This window comes from Molossus molossus, unplaced genomic scaffold (genome assembly GCF_014108415.1).
Source record: "Molossus molossus isolate mMolMol1 unplaced genomic scaffold, mMolMol1.p scaffold_m16_p_8, whole genome shotgun sequence".
Classification (NCBI taxonomy): domain Eukaryota; kingdom Metazoa; phylum Chordata; class Mammalia; order Chiroptera; family Molossidae; genus Molossus; species Molossus molossus.
The window spans coordinates 98,006,170-98,021,203 of NW_023425402.1; the positions used below are offsets into that span (position 1 = coordinate 98,006,170).

General features: G+C 43.9%; 1 protein-coding gene across 1 annotated transcript in view; it reads left to right on the forward strand.

Moving 5' to 3' along the window:
• Window positions 1-7,361: 7,361 nt before the first annotated feature.
• Window positions 7,362-15,034, forward strand: part of UST (uronyl 2-sulfotransferase) — a 271,733-nt gene continuing 264,060 nt past the window's right edge. Inside the window, exon 1 of the mRNA XM_036248541.1 lies at window positions 7,362-7,669. Within this exon, the coding sequence (XP_036104434.1) occupies window positions 7,423-7,669 (247 nt within the window). The 5' untranslated portion in view covers window positions 7,362-7,422. The remainder of the gene's footprint in view (window positions 7,670-15,034) is intronic.

The following is a 15,034-nucleotide window of genomic DNA, read 5'->3' on the forward strand; positions in this document are numbered from 1 at the left end:
ATCAGCTAGACAACCCACTCTAAAGTTAGTGTGCTCATTTGTGCTGCCAAGAGATTAAAAAATATGGACCAAACAGCAATCTACATTGTTCAAGTGGCATAATTCTTATCTATTAAGGTAAGACATTCAACATTAAGAAGGTTTTTTTCCTTTAGTTGTAAACCAAGTGAATTTTTAAAGCTTTTTGTGTAAACTGAACAAAGACTTTTAAAGAAAATTGACTGTAGAAAAACCATACCTGTTGTAGGCCCTTTCTTTTCTCAGATTTGGAAGATTCTACCAAGTTGCAACAATTTGACTTGCTCTGTGTTGTGTTAGGACTATGAGAGAGTGTCTGCACTTAACAGTATCTTTTTGGATTAGTGTTTGTTTTTGTTTTTCTGCAAAAGTCTAAGCTATGTCTGTCTTTAGTGAATTCCCTATATTAATATTGTTTCCTCTGTAGCATCCATTTAACTGAAATAGAATCAAGGATTTCTGCTTAGTCCTTGCTTAAGAGCCAAGAGGCCAGTGTGCAGTGGCACAAAGGGGAGAGTCTTTAAAGAACCTTCGGACAAGCTCCGGTTGGTTCCTGGGGTTGCAGTTCCCCATTCTTAGTGCTGATCATCTCCACAGATCTCTGCCTTCCTTCTCCGCAGGCTCAACCACTGTGGTCAGGCACACCCTGCACCCTCTCTCAGTCAGCTCTCCTTACTCGGAATGCCCTCTGGGCATCTGCCTAGCTACAGATCCTACTCATCCTACAATCCAGCTCATGTGCCATCTGCTCTGGGGAGCCTTCCCAGACTAGGTCTCCCATAGTTGATATCCATTCTTCTTTTTTCTTTATTGATTTTCGAGAGAGAGGAAGGGAGAGGGAGAGGGAGAGAACATCGAAGCCACCTCCTGCATGCCCCCACTGGGGATTTGGCCCACAACCTGAGCGTGTGTCCTGACTGGGAATCGAACAAGCGACCACTTGGTGCATGGGTCAATGCTCAACCAGTGAGCCACACCGGCCAGGTTGATATCCATTATTCTTATTGTCTGTTTCCTCATGTATAAAATGGGGAAAATAATAGTGCCTACAGTATGAGGTTGTTGTAAAGATTAAAAGGCTTAACTCATGTAAAGTGATTAGAAGTTAGGGACATAGTAATCCTAACTAATAATTCAGTAATTATTATTTATTACAATAAAAGGTTTAAGGTTTAAAAGCCCTTTGTTTAATGCTGTGTTTGCTTATTTGTTTATGTGTTTATGTCTTGTCTCCTCAAGAGAGGGGGCAGAGTAAGGAGGGTGCATGGGTGCAGAGTACCTCTTGTTCTTCCTGTGTGGGTAGCTGTGTTTAGGATGCACACTGGGGAGTCTAAAGAGAACCTAAGACCAAGTTCCCATTGACTCAACGACCAGGGATCCACAAGATTGGAAATGAGCAGTGTTTTAATCTTGATATTAAAACCTCTTCTCTCATTTGACTCAAATTCCGAGGCAGAGACACAGATCAGGGTGGCTTGTGATCTCTTTTATTGCAATATAGGCATTCCAACTGAAAAGCGTCCTGAAAAAGCCCCACTTTTAGCCAAGCAGTAAAAGAAGAGGGTTTGAACACAGCCTTGGTGATCCTCCTACGCCACAGCTCAGAGAGCTTGGTTTCCTAAGAGAGTGAGTGCCTCAGTTCCCTGAGGATAAGGGCACTTCTGCAAAGGTGAATGGTAACACCAGGCAAAACCCACGGATTCATTTTCCTTTTATGATTTTATGAGGTTTTTATAATCACAGGGAATAGCTAAATTGCTAATTAGACTTGGGTTCATGGAGATGGTGAGAGGTCCTTCCTTCCTTCCTTCCTTCCTTCCTTCCTTCCTTCCTTCCTTCCTTCCTTCCTTCCTTCCTTCCCTTTCAACAAACATATATTTCAACTTCAATTCCTTTGATGATCACTGAATGTTCTAGCAAAATGCAGATCTGCTGTCCGTTCTCCCCACCACTCATTTTTCATTGGTCAATCATGGAGTAATGAGATTTGACCCACTGAGTGACCACTGCCTGTCAAGGGTCCTAGATGACGGGGAAGAACCAGTGAAGGAATGAGATAAAATCATGGTTCTCATGATGCTTGTTTCCTAGTGAGGAGAAACACAACAAATCAAACATACGAACATTCCAGTTTCTATGGAGAAAATGAAAGAAGGCCAAGGGATAAAGAGCGAAGGTGCATGTTTGCACTGTGGGAGGGGCATTCAGGGAAGACCCCTTGGACGAGGTAACACTGTACAGAGACTGGAAGGAAGTCAAAGGACAAGCCATGTGGAGACATGGGACAAGAACTTTCTAGGCAGATAGGACCACAACTGCGAAGGTCCTGAAAGAGGGGCAAGTTTTGTTTGTCTGATGTTCACTGGGGCCGGATGAGAAGGGAAAAGAAATAGAAGATGAGGTCCGATCACAAGGGGCCTGGAAGGGTCTTTGGGGGACTTTGGGCTTTACTTTGAGTGGTTCAGAGCCATCAACAAGCTGTGAGCAGGGGAGGTATACTCTGGCTGCTGTTTGAGAAATGGAATGGAGGGGAAGCCCAGGAGCAGGAAGGAGGACAGGCAGGGACTGCTGATCACCAGCTGCTCGCCACCTGTCCCTTCCTACTTTGGTAATAGCAATGTGCCCCAGCTGAAATCTCTATTTCCTGGTCCTCCCCTCCAACGGAACATAGTCCGGTGACTATAATCTGCTCAAAGAACCCTAAGAAGACAATTGATTGCGCTTTTTGGAACACTGCTTAAAAACAACCTACTCTGCTGGAAGTTTTCTTTTCCTCTTTTGCTTTCCCCTGTTGCCAGCCTGGAACATACACATAATGGCCAGAGCTCCAAGGGCCATCTTGAATCATGAGATGATCCTTCAAATGGAAGCCACATGCTGGGTAGAACAGAAAGCTCCAGTAGGTCCCTGCTGGGGGCTGGAGCTGGCTCACCAACTCTGCCTTGCCTGTTTCTGGACTTGCTTCACATGAGAGACATGCACTTCCATTTTGGTTAAGCCATTGTTATTTTGAGTTCTTCAGTTACACACAACTAAACCTAAGCCCAACTGATACAGGAGGCCATCACCATAATCTGGGTGAGAGATGGTGGCTTGGACCAGCAAAAGAGGTCAGAGTCTGAATTTTTTTTTTTTTTTTTAAGCAGAGCCTATAGGATTTGCAGCTGGTTTAGATACAGAGTGAAGGAAGGAGAAAAATGAAGACGACTTCTGGGTTTTGTGCCCAAGCGACTTGATAGTGCCATGATTTAGAAATGCAGAGTGGGGTGGGGTGGTGGAATCAAGAGGCTGGGGTAGTGCCAGGTTGGCTTTGCTAGAAGCAGGAAGGTACACAGTGACACAGGAGAGGAGGAAGAGATTGTAGGGTGTGGATTGGTGGGAATTGAGGGAACTTATTTTCTAACTAAATACAAGGCCAGGTCATCAGCTGAGATTGAGAGGATAAAAGTAGTGGGTGGAAATGGGGAAGTTAAAGAGAGAAGTGAGAAGTACTCACTGTAGAGTGGAATTCTGGGGCAGTAATGAGTGAGCACCCATTGAAATTTGTGCTTATGTACAATGAAGCAGTTAGCAATGCTGTGTGTCTTTCTGCAGTCAGCCCAGTGGCACTGTTGTGTTTAACTGGGTTTTGCCAGACAAGTACTGTATATATAAGAAAAAAGGAATAAGGGAATGAAGGGGTGCTTGCTAGACAGGGATCAGAATGATGGATTGGGGATCAAAACTCAATAAAGAAGGAAGGAAACACTTGAGATGGGTGACAGATCAAAAAGCGAGGGTCTTTAAAAAGACTGAAAAATTGCTGGGGTATGTGCACTCAAGGAGCTGAGCAGAAGGCTAGAGCTGATGATGGTCAGAGAGAATGTTGTTAACAATGAGTGGCTCAGGTGAGAGAGGTCAAAAATCCACAGAAAGAGAAGGGATAAAGAAGCCCAAGACATTGGATAGAGGTCAAGATGTTATATTACCACATTGTATGATAAGACTTATAAAAATTGTTCATAAATTTTTATAATTGATAAATTTATTAACTGATTTGAATAAATATACCATTCATCAGCATAAGTACTTTAAATTAAAAGGTGAGCCCTGGCCGGTTTGGCTCAGCTGTTAGAGCGTCAGCCTGCGGTCCACAGAGACCCGGGTTCGGTTCCCGCTAAGGGCATGTACCTTGGCTGCAGTTTGTCCCCGGCCCTGGTTGGGTCGTGTGGGTGGCGGCCACTAGATGTGTCCCTTTCACATCGATGTTTCTCTCTCTTCCTCTCTCTCCTTCCCGCTCTGAGTGAAAAATGGAAAAATGTCCTCGGGTGAGGATTAAAAATAAATAAATAAATAAATTAATTAATTAATTAATTAATTAAAAGGTGATTTTTGAAGGTACATTTACAGGACCTCAAATAACTAAGTTTTATCTAAACATCTAAGTTTTTGTTGGGTGAAAATACAAAGCATTTTTTTCCCCATGTGAAACTTCTCTGTATTTGGATATCGTTTTGTTTTTGTTTTTCTCCTTCTGTGAGGTGTTTTTGTTTGTTTTTTTGGCAACTAGTCCATTGACAAAAAAAAATAATTTTTTTTTAAACTGACCTATTTTTTTCCCCTCTAAAATTCTTCATCATAACTTGTTTCTTCTGGGCTGGACTTTGCCCCCTTGTACTTTCCTCATAACTTTTCACTTAAAAAAAAATAACTTTTTCCCTGCCTGGTGTGGCTCAGTGGTTGGAGTGTCATTCCATGCACTGAAGGGTTTCATGTTTGATTCCTGGTCAGGGCATATGCTGGGGTTGCAGGCTCAATCCCTGGTTGGGGTGCATGCAGGAGGCAACCAATCAATGTTTCTCTCTTACCTTGATGTTTCTCTCTCTCTCCATCTCCTTTCCTCTCTCTTTAGAATCAATGGGGGGTAGGGGGGGAGGGACATGTCCTGGGGTGACAATAAAGAAAAACAAAAAATTTTATTCCCATACTTACTTTTCTTTTTGAGATGTTTAATTTCTTTCTTCCTGTTATAACCTTCACAGTTGCTCAGCTTTCTTTCGTTAGGAGAATAAATGGGAGGTTTCTCAATGCATTCTGAGAGTGAAGTCTCTAGACCTAGGTTGGGCCTTGCAGCACAGAGAATCTTGCACATCATTTTCTAATGAAAACACATTCACATTATGGGGCCAAGCCTCAGGTACAGGTCCAATTTGTCAAAGGTGGTTTTGAAATATTATGGAAATTGCTTTGCTCCTCCCATCTCCTAGTCCCTCTTCATTAACTCAAAAATAATTAATGGGGAGCCTTTTCTGGCTACTCAGTGTTCTAATTCACATTAATGAGCAATGACTGATCAGCTTAAGTCTCTCAGGGGCATTCGCATTTTTTAAATGTGCGTATTAATATAACTAAATCTCCAATTCATGCAATAAATGAGACAAATCATTAACACTCTAAGATTTTCTGTGAGAAAGTGGGCTAGGGCAACATCAAACTGGAAAAGAGAATTTGTGTGCATGCACCTGTGAATATGTGTGTGACCCTGACCGCTTCATTCATAAGTTCTCTGCAGCTTAGGATCTCTGTCTCTTCACTGCTTTCAAATCAGGAACCAGAGATACGTATGGATTTTGGTTAAACCAATTCTTAAATTGTAAACTCTTGATCTCAGGAGCTTATTCCCTAATTTTCCGTTGAAAATGTTTCAGCTACCCAACTTTATAAAGTTTTCAGAACAGTCATAGTGGTTCCTGGCTCCTGGTTCCTCCTTCATAGAGTCATAGCGGTCCCTGGTGCCTGTTTCCTCCTTCATAGAGTCATAGCGGTCCCTGGTGCCTGGTTCTTCCTTCATAGAGTCATAGTGGTCCGTGGAGCCTGGTTCTTTCTTCATTCTGGTTGTCAGCTGCTGGAGTGTCCGGTACAGAGTGAGTAGGGAGCCAGAGATGACAGACACCAGAAACTGAGGTTTCTGTTTCTCTTTGTGGCCTGGGCTAACTGAGTTAAAGCCCATCCTCCAATCACCATGCAAATCATGAGAAAAAGGGCTGGCTGGGTGACAGTACTTTGTAGTGGTTAGTATAGTGAGCTTGAGGGTCAAACAGGTTAGAGTACACCTCCCAACCGGATTCCTAGTAGCTCTGTGACCCTGGACAAGTCACTTATGCCTCAGGTGATACAGCTTCTATATATATAGCAATAGATTATTCTTACCAAAGTGTGGCTGATGAGAGCAGCCTTTTTCTGCGTCACCCATCCCCATCAGAGGATCTGTGTTTGATGCAGCCTTTCTGCCCAGGTGGTGCTCTTTCAGGTCCAGGAGTTTCCCTTTGAGGGAAGGGAGGCAGCGATGGAACTGGAATTGAGGGGCTCTTTTCCCTTCGTATCTGCTGGCGGCATGACCTCCTGGAGCCCGCTCTGTGCCCACACCCACGTCTCCCTGCTGCCTCCGTGGGTGATAGCTGCAGCGTCAGGGGCCAGCAAGAAGAAAGCTGTTTCCCCTCCAGGAGTCAGGGCGAGAGCCTGGCCCTGTGGGGCGTGTTGGAGTCTAATTTACACCACTTGCTCTTTTACCATCTCAGCCAAGTCTCGAATCTCTAGCCCAGTACCTTTTATCGGCCTTTTGTGAACAGCTCGGTATACTACAGAAGGAGCAGCAAGTTTCTGAAATGAGTATCTAGATACACGCCGAGCTTCTTCCTGCGGTGGCTGTTTACGAGCGGGAAGTCAGCGGGGCCCCCAAGAGGTCGCTGGTGGCGCAGGAACCGAGGCCAGATTGTAGAGAAAGGGGAAAGGAAAAAAAACACCCAGAAACTTTCTTCCTTGTTGCGAATAATTGCCGCGTCCCCCGCCCCTCCCCAGGCAGAGGCGGTAACGTGACACCGGAGAGAAACCCGGAGACCCGAGCCGAGAGGGAGGGACGAGGGAGGAGAGAGGGCTGCGGAGGGCCGGAGGGAGAAAGGGGAGGAGAAGGAGGAAAACCCCTGTCAAGGAGGTGGAGCGAGGGGCTGGTGTCCGCCTCCTGTTCCTCCCTGCCGTTTTCTAGAGGAGCCTGAACCGGGACAAAACACGCCGAGACCGACAGACACAAAGCCGGGGGGTCCACGCTGGCGCTGGAGGCGAGCCCCGGCGGCCGCGAGCGAGCCCGAGGCGCGGCGGGGCGCGGGGCGCGGGGGCGCTAGCGGGCCGGGCGCGGGCAGCGCCCCCGAGCCGGGGCCGGGCACCTCGGCCGCTCGGGCCGCGGCGGCGGGGACCATGCCGAGGAAAGTCTCCTGAGCCCGGCAACTTCGGCCCCTCCCCGCCCCCACCCGGGCTGCCCTCCGCGCGGCCCTGCCCATGTGCAGCCGGCCGGCCGGGCTCTCCTCCTCGCAGGCGGATGGGTGACCTTTTCCTGGCACGGGCAGACTGTGCGAGGCGGCGGAGCAGGCGATGAAGAAGAAGCAGCAGCATCCCGGCGGCGGCGCGGATCCCTGGCCCCATGGGGCCCCTCTGGGGGGCGCCCCTCTTGGCCTGGGCAACTGGAAGCGCCGGGTCTCCCTGCTGCCTTTCCTGCGCTTCTCCCTCCGGGACTACGGTTTCTGCATGGCCACCCTGCTGGTCTTCTGCCTGGGCTCCCTCTTTTATCAACTCAGCGGGGGACCCCCTCGCTTCCTGCTCGACCTGCGGCAGTATTTGGGTAAGGAACGGAGGCAGGCACGAGGGTGGCGCCGGCCGCGCGAAGTTGTGCCCCGGGGGACAGGGGACGCACCGGGGACTTTGGGTGCTGCTCCGCCCGCCGTCGCGAGGCTCCCCAGGTGGGATGCCCGGGAGCGTCGGCGCAACGGCCCGGGGCGTCTGCTCCCTCCGGCGCCGCAGTCTTTCTGGGTTGACGGGCCGGGCAGGTACCCCAGGGCAGGGCACCGCAGACCTCCCCCGCCTCTGCCACCACATCTGGGGCGGGGTGCAGGCGTGTGTTTGTGGGTGTGTACGAGTGGGTGTACATTCAGTCCTGGCTGTACGGGGAGAGGCTTGGGGAATGGACAGCCCATCCCTGGCACTGTAGGGACCACACTCCTGCCCTGCTCAGCGCTCCAGGTGGTGCGGGTGGATTTAGCTCCTCTCTATGGTGGGTTTTACGAATTCCGCCCGCAAATTCTCCGGCCGCTGGTCTGGGTGACCCAGAGGCAGTTTTCAGGCTCTGCGCTTGTCCTTTGGCAGCCCCCGCTCACCCCGTGGCCTGCAGCGAGTGGGACGTGGGGAGCGGGCTATACTCCGTGGTCTGGGACTGTCCGAGGGAGCAGGTCAGCCAGGCCAGCAGTGTCGCCTGCTTTGACCCCACGATCCTCTGTGCTGTGTGTGTGTGTGTGTGTGTGTGTGTGTGTGTGTTTCAAGCCCGAACTTGGGGGGAGAAGGGTGTTGTACTTGGTTTATTAGGAGCGAGACTGCCTGTTTTTTAGCAGAGGTAAGGAGGTGGTGCCAAGAGAGAAAAGAGCGGCTCTAGAGAGAGGGCGTGACTCTCAGCACCATGTCCGGGCGCGGCAAAGCGAGCGGTGCCCGGGCCCAGCCCGTGCACACCCAGGTCCCGGGTGCGACGCTGGCTCCCGCGCTTTGGCGAAGGCAGGATGCAAATCTCTCGCAAGTCTGTGGCCAGAAGAGGGCTTTCGGGGATGAGGGGAGAGGCTGGTAGGGCTCCAGCTTCTTGCAGTCACGCAAGGTGATAAACCGAAGCCACCAGCAAACATTCGGCATCTGTGTGACACGAGCGGGTGCGCAAACGGCTGGAACCATAATGGGCCAAATGACTCCGGCAGGCTGCAGGCTGCCACATTTACCCACCAAAGTCACTTGGTTGCAGAAGCCACAAGACTGGATAGCACATCGTTTTTTTGCAAACAAACAAACAAAAAAACTGCAAAGTGACACGTGCTAGAGCTTTTTGAAATGTAAAAGCAGATAAAATAACGCTCTTTCCATGCATGAAGAGAAGCTCAGATTTTAAAAGTAACACTTATATGTCTGTAGAAAATTTAGGGAACTATGCTTTGTAAGATGCTTTAGGGACAATTAAAGGAAATATTGTCCAAGTAGATTTACAAAGTACAATCTTGAGCATTTGGGGTTTGTTTGTGTTTTTTTTAAGAGGATTTGGGGTAATATGCACTTTTATTAGGGAGTCCAATCTCTTCTTTCCCTGAGCTCTGTATTTTGGAGTCTCATGGCTCACAGGGTCTCAGACACCTGCCAGTGCCACAAAAGTAACTATTTTTTACCAACAATCACTCTTAACTGGTTTGGGGAATTAACTGCTTTGGAAGCTCAGGGGTTTTTCTTCGTAAAATCTGATAATGAATTCTTTGTACAAGTTCCCTTTAAGCAAATTATGGTGGCCGATGATGTAGGGATGGGAAAGGAAGACATCTGTGTTTAGTGCCCTCCAGAGCACTTATGGGCAGGGCACTCAAACTTCATAGGCTTCAGGTTTTCAGGTAAAATTAGGGGCTGGATAGATTGTCTCACATCTCCGCTCAGCCCCTAAAATGCTGTGGTTCTGATACCCTTCTTGGGGATGGACAAATCTGGGGGGAGAAAGGAACAAAGTCACCACTGGGGCTAAAATCAAGAAACCTCCATATCTATCATGTAACCTTTTGAAAATTCAAGTCCCTGTGATATCCAGAATGTAGTGCTTTCATTATATATTTTAAAAAAATGAGTCCTGGCCAATTTGGGCTCAGTTGGTAGAAGGGTAAATTCACAGCATTCACTCAGGGAAGAAGGAAGAACTGAAGGATTGAACATTGCTCTAGTTACCGACTGGTCATTAAATTTCTGACTAACGTATGGGTTTAAAAAAATGACATCATTGTCAACTGAAAATAGGATGTCTTTGGCCACATTTGGTCCTTGTTGTTAATGGTTTTCGGGAAAAGTGGACTTGTGCTCTTTAAGAGGATCTGAAAGATATCCTTAATGATATAAGGCCAACGTATCTGCAGAATTAGTTTTCCCTTGTTTCCTCCATTCTACTGTTTTAGTGTCTGTCAAAAATTTGTGGTTAGTAAACACATCTCAATTTCCCCAGTTAGCCAATTTTGGAGGCAGGTATTTTTCTTAAATATAAATTCATGTAAAGAAAAATTTTTCCAAATCAAAATAATATTTATAACAAACATTTTTCTTGACAGGATATTATTTTAATATACTTGTGTAATATTATCCACCTGACACACAGTAGCTACTCAGCAACTATTTGTTGAAATAATGACTGAACCTATTGTATCAAATAGATAATGTATTTAACATATTGAATATTCTCATAGGAAAGCCAAGAGATATGGCTATTTGTGAGTGAAGTTATAATTATTGTGTATGTCAGTCCATGCATGTGCAGGATGAAATTGTCCCAGCACAGTAATATCATAGGTAGGTACGACTGTCATTCCCATTTTTTATATGGGACAAATAAAGGCAAAGAGGTTCACTGACTTGCTGAAGAACTCACAGCAGATAAGACAGGACCTCAACGCAAATCTGTCTGATTCCGGTACTCACTGTATAGCACTACGAGCAGTTGAAGAGATAAAATGGAAATACAGCCAAAATACAAGTGGGAATGTAAAGAGCTGACTAGCAAAAATGGTCTTATTTATTTGCATAAATTCACTTTCCTTTTCTTGATATTTTGACTAAGTATCTTGAGGGGCCAGCAGAAGAGAAATAATTCAGGCAGCTGGTCTACTCAAACTTCACCTTCCCGTATTCTCCGCAGTGCTGCCTCCATGTACTAGTGATGTGAACTGGAATCATAAATTCTTGATCTTTCTCTCTTGCTTTAGCAATTGTTCTTTGTCTAGGCTCATGGTTCTCAGTGTGTGGTGCCTGGGCCTCCAGCATCAGCATCACCTGAGAGCTTGTTACAAATGCACATTCTCAGGTCTCATCCCAGACCTACAGAATGAGAGTCTGGGTGTGGGACCTAGCAATCCGTGTCTTAGCAAAATTTCCAGGTGATTCTGATTCTGGCTCAAGTTGAAGTGAGAACCATTGTTCTAGAGTCAAGTATTGCTTTCAAGAAGCTTCCTGTGCATTTGAGAGAAGAGACATGAGAAAGAGAGAAGAGATTTATAAATTATTTTAAAGGTGATGTACATGGTTTTGATTTTTTAAATTTCAACTTTAAAAAGTGCATCTGCTTTGCTGCTTAAGCCCCATTGTTTGAAGGAAAGGACTGGCCAACAGCTGCAGCCCCAGCTGGCTTTTAGACATTCTGAAGTTGGGGTGAAGCGGGCAACCAGAAAGTGCAGCATGAGGAAGGGAGGGAGGGGTGGCAATGATGATGCTTTCTCTCCCTACAGGAGCCAGGGTCAGACTTCCTTCTTTCCAGTCAGTTTGGGGAAAGGCAAAGTGTTTTCTCCTTAAAGATACATTCTGCTGCAACAGATTGAAAAAATGGAAAGTAAGTTAGGGGAGGAAAATCATGCAGGAATAATTGTTGTCCTTTTTTCCTCCTCGAAATGGGTGAAGAACACAATCACTGGGGTAAATAGATGAATATAGCAAATTGCTATACTTGAACTTGGAGACCATAGTCTTTTCAATTCAGTGAAATTCTTTCTTTCTTTCTTTTTTTTTTAAAGCAGCATTCAGATTCTGATTTGCTATGGAAAACAAACAAAATATAAAATCTCCCCCAGAAATTAGGTTATGCTATAGCCTCTGCCAGTAGCCTCATTACTTTTGAGCTGTGGAAATATCAAAAACTTGGAATAACACTCGTTATATTGATGTCAACTGAATAAGCCAGATGGCTTACTACTGCTCTTATACAACCAGCAAACTCTAATGATTTACCAGCAAGCATTGGATATGTGATTTAGCCTTTATGAGAACTAAATTTGTTGGATTGATCTCAAGTTCATATGCTCTCCTTTCCATTTTTAATTTATGCTACTTGAAATGGAAACATACTACTTTAATTTTCAGAATTGGTAACATTTTTTTAATATAAATGAACATGACAAATTTGAGTCAAAAAATGAGAGAGAAAAAGATGTAACTATCAAATCTAAAATTTTCTAAGTTTAAATGAATTTAAGGGGAAATATGAAAATAGACATCCAGATCTTAGAACATAGTTTCCCTAAACCTTAAAAGCCAAATTTGATTTTTCTTCTGCACATCACGTATGGTTTAAACATAGTACTCCAGGCCCCAGACAGCAATCTAAGAAATGAATGCATAAAATATGATGTTATCAATAGAAATTGTTGACATAAAAAGAAAATGACATTCTTGTTCATAGCTGCAAATTTATCTTTTAGGGTTGGATGGGGACACAGTAGCACTGTATTAGAGGAAGAACAGAAAATGGCATGCGACTGTGGCAGTCTGTTCTATAAACACACAGAATGAATGGTGAAAAGCATTCTGCCTTGTAAACTATTTTTAATGTAGACTAGTCTCAGTATGAATTGTTTAAAAATACATATAAATATGTATTATCTGGATACTGTCTTTCTCTAAATTCCCTGTCATCAAGCCAGGTTTCAAACACTAGTTGGTTGTGTATTTGAGAGACCAGAATAAAAGTGGTCAAGTTTTTTGAGTCCCAGAGAAATAGTATCTTTTATTTCCTCAAAGGGAAGCTGCAGGAGCAGAAACATTAGCTTGCTCTGCAGCTATACTCAAGGGTACAGTGATGGACAATAATAAGGCATCTTATTTGATAGACTGTAGCCACTAAAATTATCAGGAGTTATAACTTGCTGTTTTTTTGGGGGGGAATGAAGTAAGGCTTGACTACACATTTCGCCTTACCTATATTTATTTTTATTATAGAAACTAAACTTTAAGCAAACAGTGATATACATAAACCCCTTTAGTTATCAGAAATTGGCACAGGTACACTAATAGTTCACTGAAAATTCTTTTTTGCAAAAGTCAAGAATATAGAAATTATTGTGTAAGAAAAGTCCAAATGAAGCACATTTCAGTATATGCTATTAATGTGTAAGCAGTTTGAGATATAATTCACAGACCATACAGTTTACCCATTTAAAGTTTCAATAGCTTAGTGTTTTTAATAGTTATTTTTGGTATATTCATAGATAAGTGCAACTATTGGTATAGTCAACTTTAGAATATTTTCATCACCACAAAGAGAAACCCAGTACCCTTTAGCTATCACCTCACTGTTTTTCCATCTCCAGTCTGTCCTAAGTGGTTACTAATCTACTTTCTCTCTCTATAGATTTGCCTATTCTGGACATTTCATAGAAATTGAATCATATAATATGTGGTCTTTTGTGATTCACTTCTTTCACTTAACAGATTGTTTTCAAGGTTCATCAATATTGTAACAGGTATCAGTACTTTATTGTTTTTATGGCTGAATAATAATCCATTGTGTGGTTTTGTTTATTTATCCATTGATGGACATTTCTATCTTTTGGCTAATGTGAATAGTGCTGCTATGGACATTTATGTATACGTTTTTGTTGGGACAACCATTTTCGTTCTTTGAGGTTTATACCTAGCAGTGGAATTGCTGGGTCATATGATAATACTATGCTGAACTTACTGAGGAACTGCCAAGCTGTTTTCTACAGCGGCTGCACCATTGTCCGTCCCCACCAGTTTCATATATGTTCACCAACAGTGGTTATTTCACACCATTCTGATTACAGCCATCCTGATGGTTGTGAAGTGGTACCTCATTGTGGTTTGTTTTGCATGTCCCTAATGATCAGTCATGTGGAGCATCTTTCCATGTGCTTGTCGACCATTTGGGTATCTTCCTTGGAAAATGTCTATTTGCGTTTTTTGCCCATTTTTGAATCGACTTGTCTTTTTATTTTGTTTTAACTGTTCTTTATATATTCTGGATACTAGACTCTTATCAAATATATGATTTTGGTATTTTTTTGAAATTGCAAATGATATTAGTTGAATGAAACACAATACTGTTATGTATTGTTCTCTATATCATAGGTATACAACTTCTCAGGGTTCAAGCAATTTATTTTATACTTTAGTCACTTTCAAAGTGCTAAGTAGAGTGTCTGGGTATATAGTAAAACCTAAGTAAATTCCTAACAATTAATTGAAAGCAAGGACCTCTTCAAAAGAATCTTGGGAGTCATTTTTGTAGTAATGGATTACTCCAAATAATAAACACTTTGGCTGTCTGCATTTAGCTCTAACATAAGTAATTCAAGGGTAGCTAGCACTTATCTATTTTACAAATGTCACAAAGATTCCTGTGAGTTGGATATGGAATATAAGTGTAGCAAATTTTGAGCAACAGATTATGGTGCAATGGATGGGAGTATTTGTCTTTGTATTTGCTCACAGGATGGAGCTGATGAGCTCAGCGGGGGAAACCTTTGGGTACATTCTGTTTCTTATGCAATGTACAGCAAAGCTACGAAGGAAATCTTCAGCATTTTTACAAAATTGGAATTCATACACAATTTTTCATTCACATTATGGTTTAATATACAGGACAAATATATAGAAAAAATATTTTCCTATCTGTGTTTCTCTTGAATAACTTTAAAATTTTAGGAAGACATGTTTTCCAAAAATGTTATAACTTTTTAATAGTTTTAAAAAATATATATTATCCAAATAGGAAGCTTTAAAATACGTACAGTCAGTTCCATGCTGCTGGTGGTAGAGCTTCAATTTGAATAATTTGTAACACTCTTACGTTGGGTTACCAGGGAGCCACACAGCCATGTGGCATTCAGGGTATGCTGAGCTGCTTGGCTGTCTCTGGTTTTATATGTTATCTATAATTTCCCAAAGGTGGCCACCAGCTCATATTTCTTGCCTCACTGCCTGCCTTTGCTTCTGCTGTTGCTTCTCTGTTGATGGTTTAGGAAGCTAAAATTCCACGGATGATCTCTGAACTCCTGTAGTATTTATTTCATGATCACTTCTGAAGTTTTGACATTCTATCTTGTTTTGTGATCATTTGTGGACAAGCTCCTTGAAAGGGGGAAGCTTAGTCAGTGCTCCTCCATCTCTCTCCTCTGACACCTCTCCTGGTGCAGATCTT